At 46.2% G+C, this 18661-nt stretch overlaps 1 protein-coding gene across 13 annotated transcripts in view; it reads right to left on the bottom strand.

Annotated features, from left to right (window-relative positions):
- LOC138451221 (variant surface antigen F-like) overlaps positions 1-18661 on the bottom strand; it is a 342866-nt gene that overhangs the window by 79500 nt on the left and 244705 nt on the right. For 8 of the 13 annotated variants that reach the window (XM_069604897.1, XM_069604898.1, XM_069604903.1 and 5 more), the window contains one exon: positions 1203-1229. In XM_069604897.1, coding sequence (XP_069460998.1) covers positions 1203-1229 — 27 coding nt within the window. Of the gene's footprint in view, positions 1-1121; positions 1230-18661 lie in introns of all 13 variants that reach the window. The other 5 variants (XM_069604894.1, XM_069604893.1, XM_069604899.1 and 2 more) reach the window with 1 other exon arrangement.

Genomic DNA, 18661 nt, shown 5'->3' with positions numbered 1-18661 from the left:
CGTAGGATGCGGTGTAACACACATAGAAAAACATATGAGACCCTATGGAGTAAAAGACCCCATAGCCCATCGAACACATTGACATTTCAAAGGAATTACACACATACATGTCCAAGAGTGGGAGAAAAGAGTCTCACTCTTGGCAGGATAGAAAAAAACAAACTCCAGAAATCCAGCAAAGCTGCTGGGGGACTCACTAGGTTAGGAAATTCAGCCTAAACAGAGAATTCTCCCTAACAGTGGGTTTAACCCTCGGTCACAAATAAGGTTCCTGCAAGGGATGTCATGGTGCTGCTTTCTCTGCAGGGCATATAATGTGCCACATTGCTCTGCTGTGGCCCACTAGGACCCCACAGGGCGAGGGGCCATATTAACATGTTTTCTATTTGTTGGAGTGCAGTAAGGTAGTGACTTTGGGGGCTATGGAGTTGCTTTGGTGGGGAGGTATGGATAGTTTTACCCACAACAATGTTCTGCAAACTGAGAACATTCTTGGGGTCATTTTGCAAGTTATCCAGCTTAATAAACAAGGTGTTAAGACTGGTGTTATGTGCTATGCCTTTTTATAACAACATTACTTAACTGGAGGGATTTCCTCATTGTTTTGAGATGGAGAGGTGGTGCTGAGCGCACGAAAATGTCCACCATGCATCCCCACTCCACCCCAAAACAGCACTAAACATTTTCATGCTCGCAATAAACCAATGGATTCCTCTGCAATCGAGCTACTTTTTAAACACCTGGTGAAAGAAGACACCTTTTATAAGACTCCACGCAAATGTCTTCTTCAATCGTCATTTGCTTTAGACATTTGCACTTGTTTCCACACAAAACAAAGGTGTAAAGCCATTCTCGCCTCTTGTCACGGTTTTGTTTTACACTATGTAGTGGTAATACACACAGTTGCATGGAGGGCAGGTTTTTGCATGGAAGTGATAATGTAAGAAGTCCCCTTTGCCCAACTTAGTATTTAAATGATAATTACCCACTCTGACTTTTTGAGAGGGTATTTTCTGCTGTTTGATCATATGATCTTTCAGGTTATATATCCCACTAGAAGCTTTCAGCAGATCATGCTACCTGTATTTCCATGAACCTTTCATCATCTGATTCCCACACACCTGTCCCTTGTTGGTTGCACCCATGGCAGGACGTGGACAAATTATGATTGTACTCCCACTTTGGCTGCTCTGTTTTCTCACCTGTGCTGCTTCCATCCTGTGGGCCTTCTGTTATAGACAGGAAGAATAACATAGAAAAGGAAACACGTATTAATGATTTGTGTCTTCAACATCACCGAATAGATTCATTTTCAACTGATAGCCTTGCTCAGACGTAATAGCATCCATCTGCTAATACACATCATGCAGCCCGGCAACACCCTTGCAAGGATACTACTTAGGAAGCTCAGAGATATTCTAAGCTGCTCCATTCAACCCTCTGCTGAATAAACCGTCTCTGTTCCAGGATGAGGGCGGACTAGTAGTAACAGGAGTTATGTCTGATGCTTGACAATTTACGAGTGCTGCATCTGTGAATGTGGCAAACCAAGGAAAAGCACCGCCCAATGAACTAAGATCTTATTAAATGAAAAAAATCCTGTGGCATATCAACAAATACATTCTAAAGCTTTATTAAAACGTTATATAATTTCCACTTTTGTTTTAAAAAAAGGATACATAACTTGTATACTTCTGTACAAGAAAAGTCATTTTGTATAGAAATGATAAAAGGCATATGTAACTTAACACTGAACCAATAATTTACATCTTTCCAAGAAACTATGATACATTTTTAAATACAAATGCAGAATTCCTAACCTCAAAATGTATTTTTATCAAACATTTTATTTGAGGTAAATGTATTCTTCAACACTGAGATTAGTCGAGCACTGATATCTGGCTCTATAACACATTCATTCAATGTATGACATTTTTTTCAAATGTCAAATAAAATTTGAAGAATATAAATCAATAATGTTGGAAAAAATTAATTTGATAATTTGATAACATACATTTAAAATTGTACAAGTAACATTGTAAAATATCTTCTCACCCTGTACAAAGGAAACACAATTTTCTCAAATTTAAAAAAGTTATGAAAATATATTGACACATTTTTAGCAAGCTTTCCAGATATATTTTAAAGGAAAAAAACAAGTACTTTAGCTTTTTAAAAAGATGTATTGTTTTAAAATGTTTCAACGTATTTTTATAATTGTGTAAAAAAAAGGAGAACATATTTGAAGAAAAGGTTTTGTAATGGTGTACCCTATTCTCATCTTTTTGATCTTGCAATCCAGCATTGTGCAAATGCTGTCAGAATTGGAAATTAGTTACAGGTATTTTCATTATTTCAAATTAATAGAAAATGCGCTTATTTTATGATGTTGCTCTTCAAACAGATTCTCCCCTACGTCAAACACTCTATGTCGTTTGCCTTTCTTACGGGAATTTTACCATTTTAAAGATTTCACAATAAACTGTTTCTTGTCTTTGGCCTGAGGCATATGTAAAGAGCAATTCAGTGTACTGAACATTATGCTGAAATGCATGCCAACTAACCTCATACAGTCTTCACAAGAGATTAATTCTATCATTTGGGCTAATATAAACATCATTAAAACATGTGTTTTCAAAGTTTCCCTTCATATTATTTTACCTAATTTGACATGTGCACTATTTCTCTTTTTCTGCCAATTGAGCTCTTTTCAATTCATACTTTTCCTTGGGGTGATGGAAATAGCCTGCAACCTCCTTCGAAAAATGTGAACATGTGGGAACAGGACAATTTGGATTTCCAAATACCAGCCAATATGATTCAATCAAGGACATTCTTGCTTTGACTACTTAAGGTGGAATGCGAGAAAGCCGAAGGTGTCTCATCCACTAGTCCCAGGGGATCTGTCATCTGGGTGGCCAGGACACGCCATCGCTTTTGGATCCAGTTCCTGGGGTGGACAAGTGCAGGAGGATCACCTGGGTGAGGGGTCTTCAGGGAGTGGAGTGGAGTGGGACACCAGATGGTGAGACGTGGTATCCCCTTCCTTGTAACTCCTTTACCCCATCCTAGTGGGCAGGATATTTAGGAGCTCTATCCCCCCTTTACAACACAAACACTTTCTCATGGATAGCCCGCTACGAGAGAAAACAGACTAACACCAGAGCAGTATACCTGATGTGTCTGAACACAATAGTCAGACGAGGCCAGACAATTACTGACTATCACACACACCTGACTTCCATTTCACTTCTCAACACAGATAAAAGGTGTAGCACGAGAGCACACTCTGAGCGAGGCAAAGCACATGAGGAAACAGCAGATTCGAGACAGCAGCTGAACGAGAAAGGAAAGACGGCACAGCAGAAGGGGATTGCAAGAAGGGAAATTCCCTTGACCTTTTTTCGAAAAGGAACTGTTACTTTCCAGAGACCTCGAATAGAAAGCATAAGAGCAGGAAACCAGGCTAAAGAATTCTGCATTTTGTGTCAGAGATACCCAGGACCCTCCCACATCAATTATCAAGGCGGGCAGAATCACCATCCGCTGTGGTTCCGTCCTTGGCTCAAAGAACAAAGCAGCTTCAATGAAGTCAACACATGCATTGAGTTAGGGAGAGCAATACAAGACCGGTCTGTGTTGAAGCCAAGGTTGCAAGCAGCAATATTGTATTGCGAGCGCTGGAACGAACATTGTTAAAACGCATGTGATAAGAGACACAAGTGAAGTTGAACTGCTGATGAAGGATTTAACTATAAAGCAAGCTACAATACATATGCCAGAGTGGTCCGGCACCGCGTGGGTGCTCAATCAAAGTTCTCTGTATGGTATCCAGTTGAGAAGTCACAAAAGTAGATAAATATGGTCCGAGCCTGACAGAGGGAGATGGATTGAAAGAGAACAAATAAATGTGAATTGAAGTGGTCCTATGACGGGTCAAGCAAAATTACATGCACAGTCTAAAGTTCACGAATTTGGTCCAAGCCCAGTCATGGAGGTGAAATGGTATTTCGGGTCTGGTGGCAGCCTGCCGGTTTTTCCAGCACGGCTACCTCCAGACTCGTAATGAGGCCCTTTGAATGACAAAGAGACTTTGGCACAGAAGGCCCTGATGTTGAAGTTTCTAACTGCATTCTCGTGCTGGAGAAGCTAGAGAGTGTGCTGAGCTGCAGTGTGCCTACCTTGCCCCGTGCAGAAAATGTTGCATAGTGAAGCCAACGACTTGAATATCATGGCATATCATGTCTCCAACGCTTTTCTTTTGCATAAAATTGTTTCCCACACTATTTGTATTTCAACGTAAGGCTTGGCAATAGGTTTATTAGTATAGGCTCTTTTATGTTGACACACTCGACTAGGACTGTATTATTATTATTTGATGGTCGTAGCTTGCTCCTACGTTTAGATTTAGGATTAGATAGTCATTTTTCAAACCCAATTGAAGTTCAATAAACACCCTTGAACTGTGATCACTTGCGCCTGTCTTACTGTTTAATATCATGCCTTCCCTACAGGAACCACCAAGATATTATATCAAAATTAAACAGTCCAGAAAGTCTCACTTTTTCGAGAAGGGTCTTTACGATAATATACATGATGTGTAATCTCAATATTGTTTAATCTTGTTTTTCTACATTATGGGATAAACCCTCAATTTCTTGTCATGGCAACATTGTGGGAAGTGGCTCCCAGACTGGGAGCTGATATATTGCAAAAATTGGTTAAAAATGTCAGTATTCCACCGTCTAAAGTAAAACTGAAACTGGTGTTGGACATATTCCTGGATACATTTATTTGGTCAAAATGAAGAGTTCAGAGCTGTATTTATCTATAAGCTCCACAAATGTTGCATTTCGAACAGAATTGGCAATTTGGGGCCTTTGCCCACCAAAAATGTGTTTTTCAAAATTTCGTTTTTGAAAAATGACTTTCTGGGTGGGAAAAGAGGTATTTCGCCCATGAAAATTTCGCGTCTTCCCCAAAATGTCTGTTTTTCTGTGAAATTTGGACAAAAAAACATATTTATGGGAAAAACGAAATTTCCACAGCAGAACCAGAAAAAAACCAGAAAACGTGTGGCAGAAAAAAGTGACACACTGCCCAGCCAGCGGAACAGAATTATTGGTCAAATTCCATTCTGCCAATGGTAATTTCGCCCACCATTAGTGCATAAGAAAATATGTTTCCATTAGCAAAAAGACTAGGGGAAAATGAGCTCTAGGTGAAAATACATTACATTAAATGGGAAATAATTTTGAAAGGTGCTCAGAGGATGAGTTTAAGGACCTGATTTACAAAAGGTTTAGCACGGTACAAAGTGACTTTGCGCTGCAAACGTACACTTTTTGCCACGCAAAATAGGTTTTGTCCCTTCAAAACTTAGAGCTATGCAGGAGCACTGTGCACGACACTGGACGCAAAGCAGGGGAAGGGCCAGCGCAAAGAATACAACTGGGGCAAAACATGCAAAATCCCCATTAAAGGGGGAAAATGAGAAAAAAACGCGTGCGTGTGGAGGGACGCACCACGCAAACAACCAGCACCCCACCAAGCACAAAGTAAACCCTATTCACAGAAACAATGGTGGTATCGCTTTGACTCTATCCTTTGATGCTTCTTCCTGTATCATGCAACCGAGAACGCAACACTCCACCCACTTACTCCTCGCCTCATGGTGCCTGCAAGCAGACCCATGGGGCTTTGAAGATGGCCAACTGTGCAGCATGGAACATCAGCTGTTTTAGCATCTTAGCTGACGTGTACCCTTCCTGCCACCATGATTGGCTGGTCAGGTCTACATCCCTTACTGCTACGACGGAGGCGGATGGCGCTCGCCGGCCCGATCAAGGGCCAATGACGTATATAAGGTGCATTGCCTCCTGCAGCTGGAACACAACCCACCACCCACTTACATCTCACCTGATGGTACCTGCGAGCAGAGCTATTGGGCTTTGAAGATGGCCGACCATGTGGCAGGGAACATCAGCTGTTTTAGCATCTTAGCCCACGTGTCTTGTCAGTGCCGCCATGAATGGCTAGGCGGGTCTATAACCCTTACTGCTACAACGGTGCCGGAATGTGCTCACAGGCCCCATCAATGGCTGATGACCCATATAAGGTGCATTTCCTCCTGCACCTTTGGTGCTTATTTCTCTATCCTGCAGTTGGGAATGCAACCCTCCACCCACTTACACCTTGCCTGATGGTGCCTGCAAGCAGAGCTATGGGATCTTGAAGATGAGTGACCGTGCGGCATGGAACATCAGATGTTTTGGAACCTTAGCCCACGTGTCCCGTCCCTGCCGCCACGATTGGCTGGGCAGGTCTACATCCCTTACTGCTATGACGGAGCCAGATAGCTCTCGCTGGACCATCAAAGAGTCAAGTCCTGTCTGATCCTGTCCGGGCCTGGTAGGGCCATGGACCACGCATTTCAAACCTTCCCCAGTGTATCCACCATCTACCTCAGTTCGTTCCTTGTGCCTTACATCACAATCATGGCATAACAAGGTAAGAAGACAAAGCAGCTTGCACATCCATTGATCAAAGTACTGTTCCAGCTTACTGTCCTAATGGCACTCCCCCACTCACAGTCCCGTTCTCTGGCTGTGTCATCACTCCTTGAATTGTTGTTGCTCCACCACCCCTCACTCCCTGATCCTTCTCCCCTCAAGCCTCGTTCACTCCTGCTCCCCCCCTTGTTGTCTGCTGCCCGTCACCCTGCGGATGGATTACTGTCCCTTCCTCTGCTAATTCTCATTCTCCCTTCAGATGTTCTGGCGGTCCCTGCCTCATTCAGCAACCTGAGACAGTGCCTTGAGATTGTCGCACCACCCGTTTCTCAATGCATTCATGTGCTTTCATGAACTCTTGAATCATGTTATTTCACATCTTGGCACCGCCCACTTCTCAATGCATTTCTGTGGTTTCATGGACTCTTGAATCATGTTGAACTGGGACAGCCGACCCCGCCCTTTATCATGAGGTAGCAATACCTTGAGATGAATGGGGATGCAGAAGTTACTGAAACATCAATAATCTAAATGACTCGGGAAGTTGGCAAAGTTGACGGTTTTATTATCAATTATGTAAAACAGGGAGTACAATGGACATCAACAGACGTCTCATAGCAAGGTCTCTCATTGCATTTACCAAAAAACATCATACTTCTAGAAAAACCTTGTCATTGATGACATTAACCTACATACTTACTAACGTCCTCCTAAGTGGCAAACTACAAAACCTAGTGGCAAATGTGATAGGCTTAAAGGGAACATCTAGGTATACTTTCCATACTAGTCTAGAAAGTGATAGGCTCCTTAACATCAGGTGGGACTACTAAGCCCATCCAAGTCATTATGAATGTCACTAAATACACAACGTCCCATTGGTTACACAAACTATAGGGCTGTCAATCATATGGCCCCCTACCGTTGGTTGGCACTCTTACATTACTTTTTCAACCATGTTAGCAGCACGCAGGCTGGACTTCCAGGTGCTGGTGAGCTGGTCACAACCATAGCTTCTGACCAATGAGCATATCATCTATCATCACCTCAGTGGCCTGCATGTCAATAAGTCTTTGAACTTGGGGGGGCGTGGCTTGGACGGCCATGTAAGGAGTCGCACTCTGGAGGAGCTCCGCTGATCCTGTTTTGATCCTGATGGAGGGGTACGTCCACGGGGGCCGGCCGACGCTGGAAATCGATGTCCAGGTGTGGGAATGCCACCACTACACCCGGTGAAAGTTTGTGATGTCTGGGAGACCCAGGAACCAAAATAAATGCGATTGACTGGGACGAGCCCTGAGCAGGCAGACAAGACAAAATGGCAGCGACACGTTGCGAACACCGAGGATCGTGAAGTCAGTGTCGCGATAACGAGTGCAGGACCCATGGGTCCCTTTGCTTGGGGACTAGTACACGTGAGCGCCGCCTAGGACGCACGGTGGCCCAGCGAGCTGGAGGGCCGAACGGATGTAGCTGTGACGATGGGACCGTGTGCCCGGTGGTTGGGGTGCTCCGGGCGTGTTGGATGCCCTATGGTCGGGTGGGCCAGGCTTTGAGCATTGAGTGGCGTGACTCCCCTTCGGTGCCTGGCGGGACGGGCCCCCGCCCGACTCATACAACAACATGACCACGAGAGGTGTGAAACCCAAGGCCAAACAGCCCACGATGGAGGCTTACGCCAAGTCCCCCTCAGGGGCGGAAGGAGGCAAGAACAAAGAGACCCCCGTGACAGCCGCGGAGTCACCGGGCATGATACAGGAGGTGCTGGCGGCGATTGAGGACTTAAAAGTGTCATGGGAGACCAAGTTGGGCCTCGCCATGAAAGAGTTACAGGAAGGCTTAAACCTTAAGATCGGTGCCGTCCAGGAGGAGGTGAATCTGCTTAGACTGGATGTGAGGGCGATCTCGGAGCGCACGGGGACCATCGAGAAGGAGACGGCCACGAACACGGAAGACTGCGCTGCTCATAAAAAGGAACTACACGCCCTTGTGCAACGGGTGGGCAACCTGGAGGACAGAGCGGAGCAGGCGGAGGGACGTGCCAGGCGCAACAATATTCGCATCGTGGGCCTACCTGAAGGAACCGAAGGGCCAGAACCCACGGAATTTGTGGAATCCATGTTTTTGCAAGAGATTACCGGCGGGGTACTGACCCAGGGGTTTGCAGTCGAGAGGGCGCATAGGGCCCTAACCAGGAGGCCGCCTCCTGGGGCCCCCCCGTGGCCGGTGATCGCGAAAATTCTGAACTACCGAGATCGCGAAAAGATTCTTGAATTCTTTCGAAAAGGGGGAACGATTGACAGAGGATCGGCCAAGATCACGGCCTACCCTGACTACACGCTACAAGTACAGCGGAGTCGGATGCACTTCGGGGCGGTGAAAAGGAGACTTCGTGAAGCTGGCCATCGCTATATGCTACTCTAGCCGGCCAAATTGAAAGTTTCCTACAGAAGCAGATCCCTGTTCTTTGAAACACCGACTGAAGCGATGGACTGGCTAGACGCGCTGGGCAGTCCTCAAGAACCGGGCATCGAGGCAGAGACTACGGAAGATAAGTAGCTTACGGCTGGGTCGCCTAGGGCAATGGGGCCGAGACATTGGGACTTGAATATAGTCATTTATACGGTATTTGAAGCGTATGATGTGGTGCTGACTGGCTGGCCCATTGGGCGTGCCTACCCGTGGTTACTTGGTTGGGAGCTCCAAGAGGCTTCCTTTGTCCCCAGTAGTAACATATCTAGTTAGTTAGGTCGCTGTTAGATCGGCGGGGTCCTACTCCTTGAATACGGGATAAGACCAGACGCGGGTGGGCCTGAGATCCAGGGATGGAGCTGGGCTTTTGTTGGGATGGGAGGGGTTGTTTGCTGTGGTGTGCAGTTGGGAAACAGGGAGGGGGGACTGGGATCAAGGGTGGAAGAGCCGGCGGAGTGTTAGACCAAGGGGGTATTGTGTGGAGGGCGGGGCTGAATACAGACCGAACTGATGGCATCGGATAGTCTTCGCATAGTAACCTGGAATGTCCGAGGCCTCAATAGTTACCTCAAGCGGAACAAGGTAATGCTATACCTGAAGAGGATGCGGATAGATATAGCCCTGCTACAAGAGACCCACCTCACTAGGGAGAAATTGGAGGTGGTCAAGAGGAAGTGGAAGGGCAAGGTGGTGGGTGCCACGTACTCGACGTATGCTAGAGGGGTCATCACCTGGGTGGCGCCACACGTGCCGTTCCGGGTGCTTGACTCGATAGTGGACCCGGAGGGTAGAATGGTGGCGATAACAGGACTCCTGGAGAACAGAGAAGTACACATCCTCAACCTGTATGCCCCCAATCATGATACTGCAGCCTACTTTAGATGACTCTATGGCAAACTTGGCCCCTTGGTAGGGGGTGCGATGGTGTGGGGTGGGGACTTCAATTGCGCCTTAGATCCCAAAATCGACCAGTCCGCTGATACCAAAGGGAAAATGTCGCCGGCGGCCAAGGCGCTCGGGACATTGCTGGGAGACCTGGGACTGGTAGATGTGTGGAGGAAACTCCACCCCATAGATAGGCAGTATTCGCACTATGCGGCGCCATACGATTCATATACGAGATTAGATTATGTGTTTGGAACTGCCGAGATAGCGAGCGAAATAGTGGGGGCGGAATACAAGGCCCGAGTATTGTCGGACCATTCGCCCCTGGTGGTAGAGTGGCGACACCAACCCCCTAGGCCTCGGGTCCCCACATGGAGGCTCCGGTCGGAGGCACTGCAGGATGAGGGATTCCAGGAAGACCTGAGGGTTGCCATCGGGGAATATTTTGAGATAAACACGGGTAGCGTGCGCTCTGCGGGAACTCTATGGGAGGCCTTTAAGGTAGTGGTGCGCGGAGTGGCCATCTCTAAATCCAAGGGACTTCAAGGGGGTATCGGGAGGGAGCTTCAGGACACCGAAAGGGAATTGGAGAGCCTGGCTCGTCTCGAGAACGCCACTCAGGAAGTCACGACTAGGATGAGGGACCTTCAGGTGGCGTGCAGCGCTCTTTGGGATCGACTATGTAGATTGAACCATAGGAAATACACCGCGCGGCTGCACGCGGGGGGCGACAAGCCAGGCAGACTGCTGGCCTGGCTGTACAAGAGCGAGTCCCCCTGAGTGGTTATTCATGAGATCCGTGGTGAAGACGGTTGTCTTCGCAGCACTCAGGATGAGGTGAACGAGGAATTCCTCAGGTTCTACAAACGTTTGTATGAGGACACTGGGGAGGACAGGAGCCAGGACATCCTGAACACACTGGAGGACATTGGCTTGCCCACCCTAGACGACCTGGAGCGGGAGGAACTGGACGCCCCTATCACTTCGGATGAGCTGGAGGTGGTGATCCGGGGCCTCTCCACGTGTAAGGCACCTGGAGCGGATGGACTGCCTAGTGAGTTTTACAAGGTGTACGTGCAGGAGCTGCTCCAGCCACTGCTGGCCTTGTTCAACGAGGCATACGAACAGGGAGAACTCCCGCTGTCCCTCCGTGAGGCCATGATTGTCCCATTACTGAAACCAGGCAAGCCGGCTGTTGAGTGTGGATCTTATAGACCTCTGTCCATGCTAAACCAGGACAGCAAAATACTCACGGCGGTGCTAGCCAACAGGTTGAAGAAGGTGATTGGCAAGCTGATCCACCCGGATCAAACGGGATATGTCCCAGGCAGGAATATCAGCGATAACCATAGGAGGCTGCACCATGTTATCGACCATACTAAGGATGACATGGGTGAGATGGCGGTAGTGTCGCTGGATGCGGTCAAGGCCTTTGATTCAGTGAGATGGCCTTGGCTGAAAGCGGCCCTGCAGGGATACGGCGTGGGCCCTGGGTATATCAGATGGGTCCAGTTGTTATATAGCAGCCCGGTGGCAAGGGTCAAGACTGGGGCTACGGTCTCGGATGCCTGGCAACTCAGCAGGGGGACCAGGCAGGGATGTCCTTGGTCACCCATGTTATATATACTCGCGCTGGAGCCGCTGGCGATATGCCTGCGGCAACAATACGGAGAGGTGGGCATTAACACTGCCAGCAGCAGCCACTTAATATCTCTCTATGCGGACGATATGCTGCTTTACTTACGCTACCCGGAGGAGAACCTGCAGTACGTACTGGAAGTACTGGATCATTATGCTGTCCTCTGGGGCATATCAGTGAACCCCAGGAAATCTAGCCTGTTCCCTCTGGGCGGGTACAGGGACGTCCCGCTGGAGAGGCTGCCTGTGTTGCCAATACCATGGCGGACCGACATGTTTAGGTACCTGGGGGTAAATATTTACCACTGGATTGAAGCGGTACACAAGCATAACACAGAGAGAGCAATAGAGGGGGTCAGGAATAGCATGACATTCTGGTCCAGATTGCCCCTGTCCATGATGGGTAGGGCGGCTTTGCTGAAAATGGTGGTCCTTCCCAGACTCCTGCATTTCTTCGTGAACGTCCCGCATTTGATCCCCAAGAGCCTATTTGTACGACTTCATAGTATGTGTAGAGGCTTCGTGTGGGGTAACTCCAGAAATAGGGTGGCCCTGTGGAAGCTCCAGAACCCGTACGAGAAGGGGGGTATAGGCTTGCCCAACTTCGAACTATATTATCTGGCGGGGCAGCTGTTGTATGTGGCCAGGTGGTTGTCTGATGAAGATTCGGCGGAATCTAGGTTGTTGCGGGAGGATGCGGCCCCATACTTCCTGAGAGAGGTGGTGTGGCTACAAAGGAATAAACTGACGGGAAGAGGGCGGCTATTGAGGTTAGGATGGGAGGTCTGGCACAGAACGTGGAAACTGATGGAGGAGCCAGAACCGCTATCTTGGCAGGTCCCGCTGGTGGCCCTGTGCGAAAACGACTCCCAACTGTTTCAGTCTGTCCGTAGGCACTGGGAGCCGGTGGGCCTGGCCACGCTCGGGGACATATGGCGGGAGGGGGAGGCATTGGACTTCCAAAAGTTGCAGGATGAGACGGGGGTGCACAGAGGCCAGTACATCACCTATGCCAGGCTAGCGCAACGAGTAAGAGAGAGATGGCCGGTGACGGCACTGGCAGATGATCCCGATGCCAACCTTGAAACTATGTATGATGTCCCAGAGGGCGGGCATGAAATATCACGGATATACGAACTCCTCAGAACGAAGGCTGGGAAAGAGTTGCCCCAACTGAGGCTTGAATGGGAGGAGGAGATGGGTGGACTCATGACGGAGGGTCAGTGGAAGAGGGTCCTGGGGTATCATAAAAAGGTGTCCCGAAATGCACGGCTCCAACAACTCCAGTTCTACATTACTCACAGGGCCTACCTGACTCCCCAGAAGATCGCACGGTTCGGAGGCTCGATCACTCAAAAATGCCCCAGGTGTGGGGAGGTGGACGCTGGGTTCCTACACATGTTTTGGGCCTGCCCGTAAGTGTATAGATTTTGGGAGGAGGTCAAGATGAAGCTCGCAGGTGGGGGAGTGGTGTTGGACGTGGGATCTGCCTGGTTGTGTATGCTTGGGATCTTCCCCAGGCCCAGACACTTTAGGCACCTGAGCAAGCTGAGGGACCTGGCATATGTTCTGGCCAAACGCAGGATTGGAAATCGGCTCGCAGGCCGAGAGTGGAACTATGGTGGGCGGACCTTATGAGGTGGGCGGAGGCTCAATCCGTGGTATGGTTTGAAGCGGTCACTAGAGGGGGCGAGGAGGAGATAGGGCCCTTGCTGGCCTGGCGACAATTGGGGGCCTCTATGACCAACCCACAACAGGGTTTGGACGAATCTGAGAATTCGGAAGATGGGCCCACGGACAATGTTCCACCTGACAGTGCCCTGACTGAGGATACAATGGAGCCGGCTCTGGCTTGATGGGGGGTGGGGGGAGTATTTTCATATTTTCTTTTGTGTTTCTGTAAATAATTAACAGTTGTATTGTGTTGTGTGTTGTTTGGTTTTCTAAAATATAAAATCAATAAAATATTTTAAAAAAAAAGTCTTTGAACTTGGCCTTGGAAATGTTCTTAGCTCTGGAGAATACAGGGGAGTAGAGGCACACTCTGCCTCTCTGCGTAGGTGTGGTTCATCATGACTGAAGACAGCAAATCTGAGCTCTGGTGCATTTAAAATACAGCTAATTAATGAAACTCTGACGTCTTTCTTGTTTTCGGCCATGCCTTCTGAATAGGAGTTTCATCCTTTCACATGATTTGCAACTAATGCCTGCTCCTCCCAGTCTGATAAGACCTTGGCTTCTTGGGGCTGATTCAGCCTCGCATTTCTCCAAGATACACTTCTGTAATTTTGTTGTTTTTCAACTGCGACACACTTGAAAAAAGGCCTTCCTTCCCTGGCCAGGCTCTGATACAATACATTGTGGAAACATCCATTCTTTACTTGATTCCTATATATGTATATGTTGGCGCATGCTGCAATCTATTCACTACTAAGCTAGCCTCAAGACACTTCATCTGCTTGTGTTTCATTGCATCTGTACACATGTAAAATTACTTGATCTCTTCATCGTTTCTGTAGCATAGGTTTCTTCATCTCAAGCCCGAGATGTCACTTATCTGTGATACTTTCTTGATGTCTTATGGAATATCTACAATCTCTTGTCTCTGCATCTCTTGTCAGTACATCAGTATTACTTTGTGTGATGTCACCAATCCGCTCTTTCATTCATTGGTCCTGCTTCTTCTTAGAATTTATTCAAATGACCATCATAGAGTCTAGTATGCAGGTATGGCTTTGTCAATGGGAACCTTGCCTCCAAGATTCTCCTCGGTATTGGTATTTTCACTGCTACTTCACATGTCTCACCCTCTGGTTCCCAACACATAGATAATATGGGTGAGTTGGTTGAGGTGGGGGTACTTAGCTCATTCTCTACACTCCCCCTTCTGGGCGATTCACCGACCACTCTCCTATCATCCTTCACATATAGATATCCTTGTCCAAAGAGATGCTTTTTTGGGACCTATATCTTGATTACTCCTTTCAGGCATCCAGCTGATTTCACATATTTATCCTAGTTCCATGTCATGAGCATGCACTGACCACTTGGACTGCAATAGATCCATCTTCTTACATATTTCTTATGGTTCTTTGGGTACAGAAAGTTTGTTCCCTCAGGTGCATGGACAGTCTTTCACAAATTGTCTGATTTCTTCACCTTTCAGCTCTTTAGATTTCCATCATGATTCACCACCATTCATGATCTTCATTAATATGGCTTTCTTTGCAGTTTTCTTGCATTGTAAGATTATTATCGTAATCACACAAAATCCAAGAAGTACCATCACTATTAAGGCTCCAAGGAACTTGAATATATCTGCCATCCACTGTGGAACTCAAGAAAAGAGCACTCCGAACAAGCTATCATCAGGAATGTCTTCCACTTTGTCCACCATTTGGACATGCAGCCTCGTCAGTATCTCTATGGCCTCTGTCAAGGTGCCATTTTCGTCATCATGAGAAGTTATAATTGTGTAACATGATTCTCCAATTTTTGCACAAACGCCTCCATCCATAGCAGTAATCATGTCTAGGACGTAATTGTTCTGAAGAGTCATCAGTCGTATGGCTCTCAGCTCTTCTCTGATAGCATTGAATCCCTTTATCGTAGTGCTGATTGTCTGCAAGAACTCCCATCTGGTAATTTGCAGCCATTTAATATTTTCTCCAACCTGGAAACTTGACATAAAGATCAACGTGAATATGGATGAAGTCTGACTGAACGGTCTATGTTCATATGGAATGGCATCAAAAGCTTCTATAGAATTGGCTTAGAAATAGTTCTCTCTTTTTTTCTACTTATCAGTTCAACAGATCTCTTCTTTCTTAGATGTGCATCTGCTTTCGGGAATTCACCAATGTTCAGATCACTCTTTGGAATCACCAACGCTGGAACATGAACATTCACTATGGAACATCGTCCTTCCCAGTCCTTGGGCAGTTTCATGAAAACCTGGATCCACACGCCCAGTAGTCTTCCATGATCACTGCTGTTCCAATGCTCATTCCTGGTACATCAAAGATTCAACCACAGTTCTGGTTCTCTCCAACCTTTCTTGTGCCATTATTTCTGAAGCACAATTTTGCATTTTCCAAAGGCACTATATATGCAAAGGTCCTCCTTTATCTTCGACCCATGTTAGTAGTTTATCCAGTTTTCAACATATAGGTTTATATCCGTTCTGAACTATGTCATTGGTTGGCTTATTGAAACCGATGACCACCCATGCCCTGCAGATGACCAATCCCTCATTCCATCTATCTGCTGAAAGTACTGATCCTCATATCTGCATTTGTCCTCTATTCTTCCATCTATGAATTTCTTCTGCAGATTTTCCTGGACTTTCTACTCTTCTGTTTACTTCCCATCTGATTCCAGCTCCTTTCACTCTAGGCTTTTCTTATCTGATCACACGATTCTTGGTGTGAGATCTTAGTCTTCTCTTTGTATCTTAGACATGATCATCTTCTTCTGGATCAGTCCATTCAATTGCTCATTTGATATAGGCTGTTCGGCCCATGAACTGACCTCTTGTACGGCATAGTGCTATTTGTGATAGACAATGTGCTGCCTGGACGTCTATTTCAATTGCTATAAAGATCTTAGACTTCCCCATGCTATAAGGCATGAGTGCACCTACAAAACAAAACTCCTTCGCACTTCTTTCATATGCTGATACCATATGTTATTCCCCAAGTGTGCTGTACTATCCAGGCAATCATTTAACTCATGTTCATCCTCCCTGGCACGTCTCATAGGTCTCATTCTTTTCTGATGAGTTTCTATAATCATCTCATGAAGTCTGTCAGCATAATTCCTGCTTACTGTACCAATTACAGAAACATTTGTCAGTGGACTTGGTGTTTTTACATGTACTACCTGTGTAGGCGAAAGCTCCAAAAGCCTTTACCTATTAACATAATATGGAGTCCAAAATGTGTACCGTATAATGACCTTCTTCTAAAAGGAAGCCTAGAATTAAATATCACAGGACTAGGTGCTTTTGAATGCATAGGGAACATTGCATAAGGCCTTGCCTGCCTTGTAGTTGCCACATCTCTATGCTCCTTCTGCATAGGACGATACTCAGGAATCCTTGCCTTATTTGGATACAAATTGTAGCTAGTGCATAGTGTAAGCGAGATAAGAATCACAATAAACAAGATGCATGTATAAATGATGTGCAAATAGGCCCACATCATGCAGCAGTAGTTTCTTGCACATCGGGGAGGTCTGTCGTTGTCAGTCATGACATTATTACTATTTATGCTGCCCATTCTTAATCTTTTTTAAGGAAGGAAAAAAATCTACTTTTATTCGGGCAACATCATGCAGTACTCTAGTAATATCTTTATTATCTCAACAAGGTCTTTGAGCAACTGACTGATTGCAGGACGACTAACAGGGTTTCTGATGTGTAGAAAAGAGTCATCCTTTTGTTAACCAAACTATAGATCACCTCTCCAGCAAGAAGTAGAAGAGTGCAGATAGTAGCCGGTGGATCTCTTTCTCCAAAAGTCTCCTTCAGGACATCCTCAGTATTCGCTCTCTATATAGATTAACTTGCTCGATTATGTCGAATAGCAGTTCATTAAGTGCCACAGTATTCCTCAGATCTTTCAAGAAGTTGCAACCATCAGTTTGTCTTTCAGCAAGATGTGGGCATTCCTTAATCAGGTAGCAGAAAAACAACCCTATTACTCTATGAGCATTATCATCAGATAGGGGCATTTGTGTTTTCTCCACTGTACTCTGGAAGCTGGTGAACTTGCTCTAGTATGGCTTTGAGCAATCTCCTCACGATTGGACTGTTCTTAGGATCTTGCAGGACATTACAAACGTTGGTAGTTCTCCCCACCAACGAAGGGCATGAACGAAGAATGTAGAGAAAAACAGCAATGGGCACCCTCCAAAGAGAAACTCAAGTGAGAAAGGAATCATGGTATTGTTCCCTTTTCCAGTCGTCGAAAAGGAAATCAATATCTGGCATTCTTTCTTTCGTGATCAAGACTTAAACATGTCTCAGTCCAATGTTTAACAAGTTCCTGTGGTTCAAGAACAAATAGCCTTCTTTCACTCCTTTTTTAGCAATTTAAAAGAGCGTCCCAAAACAAGCCACAGTCCAATGTACTCTGTATCTGTTTATTTGAGTCGTTCTGCGTCCTTTCTCGTCATGGATCCCGTGTCCATGTTCTGAGGTTCTTCCCCAATGCTTGCTTCCGATAGGGGTGGGGGTAAAGGGGGTTCTCCAGCATAAATCTTCACGTCTCCAAGAAATATCCAGGCACGTCTTCCTAGTACTTTCACTACTGACGGCGTTACATCCTCAATGGTAAGTGGCCCATTAAAACGTGGCTCATGCGATCGACGTGCAAAGTTCCTGATTAAGATCTGATCACCGGAGAAAGTTTGGGAAGACGTAATTATTCAAATCTGTTTGTTGAATTGTCTCCATCTGTGTTCTGAGCCCCACACCCCTTCCGTTTGGCTGATCTGAAATAACAGAGATACTTGAAGTCTTGCATGTTAAGTAATCACGTAACTCTTTTCCTAACAATTCTGCTGTCATCTGGGAATCACTTCTAGTTCTAGATTGAGGTGTGAGAGGTGTCCTCATCCACCTCCCTGTCACTATTTCATGGGGCGTAAGATGGTGGTTGGAACCTGGTTGATTTCTCAACGCATACAATGCCAGTGGTAGACAATGCAACCATTCTTTCTTCAAAGTAAGCTTTAATTTGGCTATTCCTTCTTTAAGAAAGCCGTTGAGTCTCTCACAGTCACTGTTCACTTGCAGGTGATAAGCCGATGAAAACTTGTGCTTTATATTAAGCAACAAGCTTATCTGTTCAAAGACTTCATTGACAAAATGAGGGTCATTATTTGATCTTAATACTTCACATATTCCCCATCTGGGAAATACTTCTCATACTAGAAATTTTGCTGCGCAGGTGGAATCTGGGTATGTACATGGACCAGATTCAATCCACCTTGAAAAGGGACAAACAACAACAATCATATATCATAGTTGATGTCTAAATGCTGAAAGGGACCATTAGGTCTCGTGATAACTCCTCTAACTGTTCACAATATGTGCCCACCAGTAAAACCTTGACATACGATGCAGTTCACTGCAGTTCACTGCATAAAATGCA

The sequence above is a fragment of the Ambystoma mexicanum genome, chromosome 1p, assembly GCF_040938575.1.
Source record: "Ambystoma mexicanum isolate Mex_15411 chromosome 1p, UKY_AmexF1_1, whole genome shotgun sequence".
Lineage (NCBI taxonomy): Eukaryota > Metazoa > Chordata > Amphibia > Caudata > Ambystomatidae > Ambystoma > Ambystoma mexicanum.
Note: the sequence above shows the minus strand (reverse complement) of the source record. Positions and strands in the feature narration are given on the sequence as shown.